This window comes from Phascolarctos cinereus, unplaced genomic scaffold (genome assembly GCF_003287225.1).
Source record: "Phascolarctos cinereus isolate Bilbo 61053 unplaced genomic scaffold, phaCin_HiC Scaffold_726;HRSCAF=1367, whole genome shotgun sequence".
In the NCBI taxonomy this organism is placed as follows: Eukaryota; Metazoa; Chordata; class Mammalia; order Diprotodontia; family Phascolarctidae; genus Phascolarctos; species Phascolarctos cinereus.
The window spans coordinates 156,150,434-156,162,951 of NW_027556098.1; the positions used below are offsets into that span (position 1 = coordinate 156,150,434).

The window sequence follows — 12,518 nt, forward strand, 5'->3', positions numbered from 1 at the left end:
GTGTCTGTTAGTTTTTGCTTACATGCTTTCTTTAGTTGTAGGGAAGGGTTCAATGGGGATGCTACAGTTAGAGGAAAGTAACTGGTATAAAAATAAAAAGCAACTAATGCTGCTTTTTAAATAAGTCTGAGGTGAGAAAGCTCAGATCCTGGTAAGCATATTTTTGGTTGACTATATAAAAATTAAAGAAAATGTATTTTAAAGGTTTCCTCTAACAAGGTATCTTCCATACATATGTCAAAATCATAAAAAAAAAATTCCTTGAAGGTAGAACAGTAGAGATAACTTCATCCATCCTCTCATTATCGATTTCAAGCAAGGCAAGAAGCAGGCTGAATTATGTTTTTAAAAGGATGTCATGGAGGACATTCCACCAAACAGAAGAGGGTTCTGGTTTCTAAATAAATGTTCTTGTTTGTGGATCCCATTGTGCTAATTATATCAAGTAACTAAACAGGAAAAAACCAAGTACATTAAGACCAGTTCTCAGACAACGGCTGTAGTTAACTACAGAGCTGGGTCATGTGTGCTCTGTGTGTATGTGTATATGTGTGTGTGAGAGACTAGATGAACAACAAACTAGCTCAGAATTGTGTAGGAAGAAAGAAGGCTACATTGCATTTGAGGAACTGAACTGTGCTTTCAACGATTCCCAAGCTTCTCCCTGAAACAAAAATTCCCATTAAGACCAGTTCTCAGACAACGGCTGTAGTTAACTACAGAGCTGGGTCATGTGTGCTCTGTGTGTATGTGTATATGTGTGTGTGAGAGACTAGATGAACAACAAACTAGCTCAGAATTGTGTAGGAAGAAAGAAGGCTACATTGCATTTGAGGAACTGAACTGTGCTTTCAACGATTCCCAAGCTTCTCCCTGAAACAAAAATTCCTTTTCTGAACACCAGTAATCTTCCTCCTACATCACTATAAATCACAGCCTCAGCAAAAACAGATGGTGAGTTACCCGAAGGGCAATCTGGTGACACGTTGATGGTGAAAACAGGCTGTAGCATGTCACCAGAGATGACTTAAGAGCAAGAAACTGCTTGAAAACATAAGCTTGGAAAGGACAGGAGCCAATGTAACAAAAGCCAGGAAGGACAGAGGAGCAGTGGAGAGCTCCAATAGTTGGCACCCACCATCTAGAGGAAGATCCCCAACATTTTGGAGGTTCTCCTGGGGGAGCATTTCTGGGGGTCATGAACCAGAGCAGCAGAGGATGAGGCTTGGATGGGTCGCGATCTACTCTGTCAGAGGGACTATCCACATTGATGACATCACAGATCCAAAGTCAGTCCTCACCCCCCCCATCAGACCAGGAGCTCCTCGTCACCACACCGGGAGCTCCCTGAGGGTGGGGGGGGCCTGTGTCTCCGGCTTCCCCCATGGTGGTGACCGACGGCCTCTGCCCCTTTCTCAAGGCCCTTCGGGGGGGACCCCTAGAGGCCATGCCCCTAGTCTAGGCAGATGGAGGTTGTAAGGCCCAGGGAGGGCAGAGCACTGTGAGGGAGGCCTCCCAGAAGGCAAGGAGGAAACCCCAGCGGGGGGGCAGACCCAGCAGAGGCCGCCCGCTTCTGACAGTGAGGGAGACCTCCTTCCCTCTCTTCCGCTTCACCCTAATTCCGCTTCAGGCCCAGGCTGCTTTTATAGCGAGACAAATCTGAGCTGATGAAATCACAGTTATCCCCGACTCCCTCCAACATGGGCGGAGCCCCTCTCAAGACTACAATTCCCGTGAACCCTTAGTGGAAGTGGGGAACGAGTCCGGACGTGCGAACGGCTAGTCATCCTTTCCAGTTTCCTACCTCCGCTCCCTCGGCCCCCCCCCCCCGCCTCGGCGGGCACGCGCGCGCCTGTACGTGTATACGCGTCTACGCAATACGCACTTGGGGCCTCACTCTCCCAGAGCCCCCGACGGGTTTCAGTGACTGGGACAAGACCTGGAGGCGGCAGAGCCGTGCCCGTGACACGCCGTGCGCGTGCCCTGGGAGACGGCTGAAGGGAGTGTGTTGGTGTGTGTATGTGTGGAGGGGGGGGTTGTGTGTGTGTGTCAGGGGGCGGGGGCCCAGGTTGCCGGCCTGTGAGGCGGGTGCGGTGAATCCGGGCGGGCTACGCGGGGGCGAGAGGAAGGCTGCCGGGCTCCTGTCCATCTGATCGTCCGTCTGTCCGGGCCCGAGCGGGACGATGCTGTGGTTCCAGGGCGCGATCCCGGCCGCCATCGCGGCGGCCAAGCAGAGCGGAGCGGTCTTCGTGGTCTTCGTGGCAGGTGAAGGGGCGTCCCAAGCCGCGGGAACCTCGCCCCCCACCCCTGCCGTCCCCAGTCCCTTCACCTGCCGAGCCTCGCGGTCCATCTCCAGGCCCACAGCCCGTGACGGCCCAGCCGCGGAGGGCCCCCGCCTCCCCCTCGGCCCTTCGTCACCCCCCCGGGGGGACCTTCCGTTCTCCTGGGCAGACCTCTCAGTTCCCTGCCCCGCCCCCCAAAACAGTGTCCCCTCGGGCCATCCTGACCCGCGCTTCCAGTCTCACTTCCGGAGAGACTGAGGCAGCCTTCCTCCTTCCCTCCTCCACCATATATCGCCCCCAGTCTTCTCCGCCCCCTTCTGTCTCCTCTTCCTGCTCAGCCTCGCTTGACCTAGTCCTCAATCCCCTGCAGCCCTTTGGCCTCATCCTGCTCGGGCCGGGTGCCTCTGCCCTGGCCTGGCTCTCATACACCCCCTTTCCCAGAGAGAAGCGGGGCAAGGGGGCGCCAGGTGGAGTGTTGGTGGTGTGCCTCCATCTCTCCCCTTCTCTTCCATCCTGTCCTCCGCCTTCATCCTCCCAGCAGGCTGGGTCAGAGGAAATGTCATTTCCAAGCCCAACCACTGTGGTAGTGAACACTACAGATCCTAATCCCCTAGCTAATGATAGAGTTAGCGGGGAAAGAGCTTTCTATTACCAAGAATTTCAGAATGCTTTAAAACTACACACTTAATTTCAGTTTTTGGATAGAGGCAGGGACTTACTGTTAGCTAAGTGATTATGTTCCTAATTAGTTATGGAAGGTCAGGAAGAAAGCTGTGTCATTGGTAAACAACAAAGAGAAACCACCTGATGATCTTAGTTACCGTTGTTAGTTTGGGAAGTCCAAAACTTTTGAGCAGTATAAGGTGAAAGTGTTACTCATGTAGAATGGTTATTGTAAGTTAAGGTTTTTTTTAAAAAAAATCCTTTCTGCTTTTTTAACATTGTATGGCTCTTCAGGACTTGCGCCCCCCCCCTTTTAAACCTCTTAGCCATTTGTCACAGTTGTAAATGTGGCTTAACTAATTTTTAAAATTATGCCACAGATTGTCTTTTCTCTGGATGCTTCTACTCCACATTCTCACATTTTATTGCTGTGATCTGGGTTTTCAGTGTGCCTTATGCTAATCTCTGTTTTTTTCAGATTTGAATTATGTGGATCAGATCAGAATATCTGTGTCTACAATTAGACCAAGATTTGTTAGTTATTTTTGTTTAATAGCATTGTATGTGTTCTCCATTTTCCCATTTCTCTTTTGGGCAGTATAATACAGCACCAAAATTACATTTATAGCAATGAAGATTAAGGTGGAAAAATATGAAAAACATTATATTGAAATTTAGTTTTCCTGGGGAAATAAAATATTTTTTAAAAATTAGTTCTAAAGCTCTGGCAAATGAAAGATCATTTTAACTTGTCTTGAATATTTTAATTATCGTTCCATGCCATGTTTTTGAAAGTTACATAGTGTCTACCATTCTGGGTATACATAGATTAAAATAACATTGTTGTAAGAAATGTGTCAGAAAAGGGGAAGTTATAAGGCACATAATTATTGTTGCTGAAATGATACTTCACACTCTTATAGTACCTTAAAGATTTCAAAGTGTATTCACAAACATTAATTTGATCTTTACAGTAACTTGTTGTCAGTAGTCAAGGCAGGTGTTATTAATCCCTCTTTTACAGATGAGCAAACTGAGTCAGAGGTTAAGTAATAAGCATATAGTAAGTGGTAGAGCTGGAACTTTGATTCTGGTCGTCTGACTCCTTAGTACAATGTCAATTTGATGGTATAGTTAAAGATTTAAATGGCTTTAATAATATAAAATCCAATAGCCTTTTGTTCATATTTTATAAATAGGGGCAGCTAGGGACACTCACTAGCTGTGTGACCCTGGACAGGTCACTTAACCCCACTGCCCAGCCAGAAACATATTTTATAAATAAAATTACCATTGGGGGTTAAACCCCTCAGCTTTGGTCTTAACCTAGAAATTATATTTATAGCAGTTTTGTAAAATGTACTCTTTTATTCCGTAAGAACATGGCAATTTTGTGGAAGCAATATGGACTCCTCAAATAGTCACTTAAATTGCACAAAAATTAAGAAATCCAGCATTCTGGAGTGTTACATTGTGTATTCATGACAAGCAGACAAGTATCTTTTACAAGAAAATGCCCTCACAGGTTATGTTAGATTTGAAATGATGTGTCAGAAGTTAGGTTAGATTTAATTACATAAATACTTAGGAATCCAGTCAAATATTAATGAGGTGTATTTATAACAGGACAGAATATTAAGTCTTTTGTGTTTGGGTTTTTTGTGTACTTGGTCCTTTTAGAATTAACTTTATACTGATAAATACATATTGCATTCATTTAGCATTATAATGATGACTGTTTTCTTGGAAAGTTTGTATGTAGATTATTGGCAATCTGACAGAGTGCCTATCTAATAATCTGTTTCAAAAAACTGTTGGCCTTCCTACAATTACAGCAAATTAGCCCTTTTGCCTAGTCTGGGATTTTCAAAGAAGGATTTGTAACTCCTCTACACGTATGTAGGCAGTGGAAGTAGGAAGTTATGCCACTAACAGCCCCCTGGAATTATGTCTGTGACTTTGAAAATTCCAGTCAGGATTGAGAGTTTACCTGGATTTGGGGCCATGATAGCAATATACATATTGCTGTGTGAACAGTACTCAGGCCAATGGAAAGCTGAGAAGACATTTTTATAGCCTGAAGGAATCTTGGTCTTAGAGGTAGCTTCTGATGAATTCACATAAACTTTTACCTATAAAGATTTTATAGACAACTCAAGCTTTTGACAAATTTCCATGTACTGTAAATTGAAGAAATCAGAGAATTGTTATTGTTACAAGATTAAGACACTACATTTCAACAAACTTAGAGATTTCCAAGGTATTTTAGATATATCAAAGAGAGTATGTGAAACTACACAAGAGCTTTTTATTTTGTACTTAGGAAAATGAACAAGTCCAGTGGAAGTGGCATAGGAAGACTCTTTGGAGTCATTATGCTGACTATACTGTTTATTAGCATAGTGATTTTAGGCAAATCATTCTTATCTGTAAAAGGAGAAAAGAACACACTTAACACTTTTCTACCTTGTTGAGATTTTGAGTGAACAAAAATCAACATATTAAAATCTTACTTTTTTTTTTAAAGCATTTGAAAGCACAGTACCTGTGAACTTTTTGGTCCTATCATACTTTTTCCTTTATATTTGAGCATTTGTTTCAGGAAAATAACCCTATACTCAAAAATATCAGCACTTCACTTTTGTTTGTTTGTTTGTTTTAGCAATCGGGGTTAAGTGACTTGCCCAGGGTCACACAGCTAGTAAGTGTCATGTATCTGAGACCACATTTGAACTCAGGTCCTCCTGACTCCAAGGCCGGAGCTTTATCCACTGCGCCACCTAGCTGCCCCTATCAGCACTTCAGTTTTAAAATACAATTCAGACATATACTTTTCCCCTTAATATTTTATGAAGATTTCAGTTTTCAAATTTGTCATGAGAAGGTAGTTATGGCAATTATACTTTTAAGGAAATGTCCTTTTTTCCCATTCCTTATCCCCAGAAAAAAAGAATTTCACATGAATAGATTAGATTTGGGATTAATAGTTCTTTAGGTTCTAAGAATTTTTTCACTATTTTACAGGTGATGATGAACAGTCTACACAGATGGCTGAAAGTTGGGAGGATGAAAAGGTCACAGAAGCTTCTTCAGACAGTTTTGTGGCAATTAAAATTGATACCAAAAGGTTTGCTCACATCCTAATACATTTTTCATTTTCAACTTTTCTAGTCATAGTTACTGCAGGCTGTGATTCCACATTGTCATAATATACTTTGGACTGTAAGAATATGAATTTGGCAGATACTAGAATGCTTTAATAGGCAAGGAAATTATATCCAGTTACCTTTTCTAGATTCATTGGTACATTTGACTAAAACTGTTTAAACTTTTAATGATCTGCCAAAGAGTAAAAACTGATTTATCCAGTATTCTAACCAATAGCTTGCCTTATGTGCTTTTACATATTTATAGTACAGTGATAATTGATATTCATAATAAAAACTCTAAGCTTCTGTAAGATTCTAAAGGGTCTTCCAAATCATAAAAGAAAGATTAAGTTATGTACTATGTGCATTGATGTCTCAATTAAGAAATACTCTGGGAACAAAACTGTTTTGACACAGTTGTTGGTGAAAGTTTTCAGCTGTGCTAGCACTAGGTCAGGGTCAGTAGTTATAGAGAAGTGGACTTAGGTGCAGGCCTCTTCAGTTGGGCCAAGGCCTAACTAAGAGGAGGGACCATAGATATTTTCACGGCTCACGTGGCTCAGCCATCTGTGAGTATGGAAGTTACTGTCTACCCTGTAGGCATATTCACTTTCTGTGGATATGTGTGGAGAGACCCTCTTGGAAGTGTGTTCCCCAGTTCTTGAGGAACAGCCTGCTTTGCCTGGAGGAGGAAAGGAGTGTTCCATGGAGATTTGTTGGCTAGGTGATCTGTGTCCTAGAACACATCCTTTTGCTTGCTGTATTATTTCTACTGCAGGTAATGAAGGTAATGCAACATATTTTACTGCAACATATATACTCAAAAATATCAGCACTTTGGTTTTAAAATATAATTCAGACATATACTTTGGGCCACATCCTCTTTGTTAATAGAAATGTGTTACATAGTTAGCATGCCTTCTCATATTGTAGCTCTTTAAAAATGGGTCATTTATGTATACCTGGGACATATAATAGCCTTTTTATCAGCTATTCCATTCCCTGACCTTGTTGGTTAATATGTTATTCTGGATAAAAAATTGAATGGTTGATTACTTCTTAAATTTTGGAGCTGTTAATGACATCCAATAGAATATTGTATATAAGTATTGAAATAAAGTATTTGGTTTTCTTTTACAGTGAAGCATGTCTACAATTCTCACAAATCTGTATCCTTTGAATGGAGAAAAATTAAGTTGTATAAGTTTGAGAAGAATAACTTAACCTTACTGAGTTGAATAGTTCATGAAATTTTTTTGAAATCATGCACCTTTTTTTCCTTTTAAGAAATTATTTATTTTTATTTATAGTGATATACCTAATATTTATGGTAATAACAGTGTAGCATGTGAAATCATGAATGTTGTAGTGCCAGTTTCATTGTGTGACATATTCTGTGGGTGTCAGGAAAGCCAAGCAAGGATAACTGGCTGTAGTTTTTAGAAGATGCTTCCAAGATGGATATAGAGGGAAGAGAACAAAGGGGTAAGTTGTCAAGAGAAGAGAAATACTATACTCGATCTATTTACTCAAAGATATGATTCATGAAATCATACCTCTTTAAGTACAAGATTATAGTTTGATTTAACTTTTCTTAGAATACTTTGTAAAATCGTACATTAGTTAGCTAGCCCCATCCCTTTATGTTTACAGCTGAAGAGATGAAGCCCAGAGATGAGTGATTTGTCCAAGGTCACACTAGTCTAGTAGTAAGTGGCAGTTAAAATGGAACTGCTCTTATTCTTTTTGGTATATTACCAGTGTTTTATAAAAATAACCAGTTGTTTCACAACATGAGTTTGTTAGCCTTTATTTTACGGCACAGATCCTGTAGTATGTGTCCCATCCAGTTTCTTTATAGGAGACAGTGGAATTCCCTTGGAAGTAATAGCAGGAAGCATTACAGCAGAGGAGCTTGTTAACAGAATTCACAAAGTCAGACAGGTAAGAGGCAGCAGAATTATACTTTCCATAAAAATAAGAAAATGCTATGGCAGGGGTTCTTTTTTACTCAGTGCAGAAATGCTTTTGAAGCTCCGTACCATATTCAGAGCCATCCAGTTACACTGAACCTTTAACCTAGCTAACCTGAAAGCAACAATAAGCCATGTTGTTTTATTTTTGCAAGCTGTTCATGTGAAGCAACCTTTAAAAATAATCATGCTTATATGCAGAAGAAATGTGGCTTTTGTGTCACCCTATTCTGCATTTTTGTCCCTGCTTCTCCTTACCCTGTGGTTCCAGTACTGCATGCTCAGTGTTCCTTTTACTTCCTTCCTGTGAAAAGTCATATTTGTTCTTTGCTCTTACTGCTTTCTGTTAGAATAAAGAGAAACTGAGCAAGCGAATGCTGCATTTTATACCCTTATTTTCTTTAATTTTAAGATTGATTTAAATGAAAACCAATGTTGTGTTTAAAGGGTCTTCTTTCTGTGCTTCAGGAAACAGCAAAAGTATCTGATACAGTTATGGGATAATTTATAATTAGAGATTATAGAGTTATTTGTTTAAGCTAGTTTAAATGTGTTATAGGAGGTCTTAGCATATGCCTTTATCCTACATAATAAAAATCATCTGGGCTCACATTTCAGGCTTATTTATTAATACAGGCTTAGAGCATTATGTGTTGATTAAATTCTCATTTGTTTTTCCCCAGATGCACACACTAAAAAGTGAAGCATCAGTTGGAATTGGGAGCCAATCAGCTAATCTAGTTTCTAACCCTTGTTCTTCTTTTGAACATAACAACACTTCAGAAAATTCTCAAGCCAGAAATGTAGAGCTCTGTGAAACACCATCCACATCTCCTGATACACAATCAAGCATTTCTATAGGTAATTTTAATATTACTACTGTTCAACATGCCCATCCAGATAATAATACTGTATAATGAGTAATGTCTTTTAAAAAAATACTTATGCCATAATTACCTAAGTGGCTGAAGGATTGCTACAGGATAAGAAGTTATTTTTTTTTTTTGGGCTAGGCAATGGGGTTAAGTGACTTGCCCAGGGTTGCACAGCTAGTAAGTGTCTTGTGTCTGAGACTGGATTTGAACTCATGTCCTCCTGACTCCAAGGCCAGAGCTCTATCCACTGTACCACCTAGCTGCCCCCAAGGATAAGAAGTCTTAATCCAGATAGTCAAAATTCACTCACTTGAAAAGTTGTGTGTTGTACCGTAATTCAGAGAATTCTATCATTACTTTTTTATTTTTTAAGTTTCCTCAGCTATGTGAACTGTAAAATGGCTGATCATATGGGAGATAAGAGGTACAAGTTCAAAGGAAAATATCAAAAGGTATAAAGGGAAGTTAATACATTTTTAAATTCTTGGTGGTTCTGAATAGAAGCAATTATACTTTCATCCCTGAATATATTTTTAAAAAATATTATATATTATAAATATATATACATATATAAATATAAATAAAATGTTTTTTAGAAGGTAGCATAGTGGAACATGCCTTTTGTATTAAAATGGCATGTATATGACTAAATAAATTTAGAAATTAAAGTTATAGAATGTAATATTTGGAAGTGACTTTGTCACTTAGTCCTGCTTAATCCCTTCTCCCACATAGTCGATTGTTGTTTAGCATCTGCCTGAACATTTCTGACATAGGATGAGTGACAGCACGATTAGTTGGTGAGGCAGTTTGTTCCTCATCATTGAGTATATTTTCTCCCTCAGGAAGTAAACACCAACCCTCCTCAGCATGAGTTAGACTTTGTATATCCTCTGTTTCACCCCTCCTCCTCTCACCCCTTCTACTCCCACCCCCACCATTAGATTGTAAGGTCCTTAGTAGAGTATCTGTTTTTTTTATCTTCATCAGTGTTTAGCTTCTTGTATAGAGTATGTTAGTAATAATATTGTTTGTTTAATTGATTTGGATAGTTTTAATTGTTAGAAAGTTCTTAAATTGAAATTTGCTTCTTTTTAACTTCCTGCTTCTCCCAGGACAGGGTGAACCCAAGTTCATTAATAACACCCTAGGTCTAAGACACTATGCTGTCTTTCAAAAAAGAATTTTATGGATGCTTTTTGTTTTTATTTCACCTACATTTCCTGTATTTAGCACTCACTGTATATCCTTCCCCACCCCAAAGAACCATCCCCTAAAACAAAAAGAGAAAAAAAAAACCAAAGCCTAGTAAAGCCAACTAACACATTAAATAAAATTTGGCATTATATGTAGTGTTCTATATTTATGGACCTCACCTCTGCAAAGGAGGGAAAAAGATGCATTTTCATATTCATAACTCTTCTTTGGGGCCAAGCTTGGGCCTTATAATTTTACAACATTTCATTTTTGTTTTGCCTTTTTTTATAAAGGCAATTGAGGTTAAGTGACTTGCCCACAGGTTACACAGCTAGTAAGTGTCAAGTGTTATGTGTCTGAGGCCAGATTTGAACTCAGGTCCTAACAACATTTTAATTGTTTTCTTTCTGTTTCCATTTATAGTGTTGTATTCATTAGGTATATTGTTCTGTTGGTTCTGCTTACTTCGTGGTTCATAATCTTCTAATTTTTTTCTGTATTCATTGTAGTCATTGTTTCTTATGATGCAGTGATATTCCATTACATTCATGTGTCATAACTTGTTTAGCCATTCCCCAGCTGACAGTATACCTTTCTTACATTATAGCCTAAAAGAACCTTAGCTTTTTTACATGCCATGTCACACTGCTACCTTATTGAGCTCATTGTCCATCGAAACCCTCAGATCAGGGGCAGCTAGGCAGCACAGTGGGTAGAGCTCTGGCCTTCGAATCAGGAAGACCTGAGTTCAATTTCAGCCTCAGACACTTGATACTTCCTGGCTGTGTGACCCTGGGCAAGTCACTTAACCCCGACTGCCTCACCCAAAAGCAAAACAAAACAAAAAAGAAACCCCCAGATTTTTTGTAAACAAACTGCAGTCTGGGCTGTGCCACTATTTTCTTTTACTTGTGAAGTTGATTTCTTTTTTCTGTCATCTAACATGTTAACTATTCCTTCTAGCTTTTCATCATACAAATTTTATAAGTGTACCATTTATGCATTTATGCAATTCACCGCTAAAAATGTTAAAAGGGATCTAGCACAGATCCTTGGAGCATTCAACTGGAGATCTCTTTTCAAGTTGACATTGAACTGTTAATGACTACTCTTTGGGTCTAGTAATTCAGAATCTAAACTATCCTGTTATCTGGCTCACATCTTTCCATCCATATGAAAACAAAGGGTATCAATTAAAAAAAAAAAAGAATAGGTCAGTGGGGCAGCTAGGTGGGGCAGTGGATAGAGCACTAGCCCTGGAGTCAGGAGGAACTGAGTTCAAATGTGGCCTTAGGTATATAACATTTACTGGCTGTATGACTCTTGGCAAGTCACTTAACCCCAGTTGCCTCACCCCCAAAAAAAAAAATCTTGAAAAAGAATAGGTCATACCAGACTAACCTTACTTATATTTTTGACAGAGTTATTAGACTGGATGGGATATTTGTCCTTTAATCCTGTGGCTCTTTTCCATAATCTTTGGAATATCAATAATAGGGTCTTAGCAATCATATTTGCCAATTCTTTCTGGACCCTGAGATGTTTTTCTTCTGCACTTGGTGACTTGAACTCATTAAGGACAGCTAGATGGTCTCTTACTCCCTACTCGTCATTTAGGTTTTCAACTCCTTTTTAGCCTTTTTTGTTCTTTTTTTTTTTCCAGTCCTAAGATCTCATTTTCCCTAATAAGGAAAAAGACAACATAAGAGTCAAATAGTTCTGCCTTCTCTCCACAGTTAGTTATCATCCCTAGCACCAATCCTGTGCTTTCTTTGAGCTTTCTCTCTTCACCAGTGTACAGCTTAAAATACTTTTGTTTTCATTAGCTTTCCTTACTAGCCTCAGCTTATCCCATGCTTTAGGGCTCCTTATATTATTCTTTTTTTAATCCTGAAATTATTCTTAAAGGACCATGCCATATTTTTAATATTCATATTCTGTTACTTGCCTTGTTTCTGTCTTTTTAAGATAGACATTGGTCATTGAATTTCCTGTGTAATCATATTGGTTTCTTTAAACAGCTCTTCTTTCTCACTGTAGTTACTTCAGCTTCATTTTTTTGAGAACTTCTCTTTCTTCCTGGGCTGATTTCCATATATGAATTTTAGTCTGTGGGGTCCTACCTATACTTTGTCCAGTGCTTTAGAAGTCTGTTCTCCAAAAATTGAGGGTTAACATCAAAATATGTTTGGCTTTCGTCATCTTCTCTGTCATAAAATGTAAGATGGAGTAGTCATTTCTCCCTAAGGTGCCCATCATTTCTGCTTCAGCAACAAAATTCAAAATAATATTTCCACTCATTGGTTCCTCAACCTATTAAAAGAACAAATTGTCATTAAGGCAAACCAAAAAATTATTAGTTGCTCTGCCTTTGGTAAA

General features: G+C 39.5%; 1 protein-coding gene across 4 annotated transcripts in view; it reads left to right on the top strand.

Annotated features, from left to right (window-relative positions):
* Window positions 1–1,905: 1,905 nt before the first annotated feature.
* Window positions 1,906–12,518, top strand: part of UBXN4 (UBX domain protein 4) — a 41,578-nt gene continuing 30,965 nt past the window's right edge. The window contains exons 1-5 of one of the 4 annotated variants that reach the window (XM_021009454.2): window positions 1,906–2,265; window positions 5,970–6,072; window positions 7,235–7,263; window positions 7,920–8,038; window positions 8,751–8,928. In XM_021009454.2, the coding sequence (XP_020865113.1) occupies window positions 2,184–2,265; window positions 5,970–6,072; window positions 7,235–7,263; window positions 7,920–8,038; window positions 8,751–8,928 (511 nt within the window). In that variant the 5' untranslated portion in view covers window positions 1,906–2,183. The remainder of the gene's footprint in view (window positions 2,266–5,969; window positions 6,073–7,234; window positions 7,264–7,919; window positions 8,039–8,750; window positions 8,929–12,518) is intronic. The other 3 variants (XM_021009455.2, XM_078146831.1, XM_021009457.2) reach the window with 3 other exon arrangements.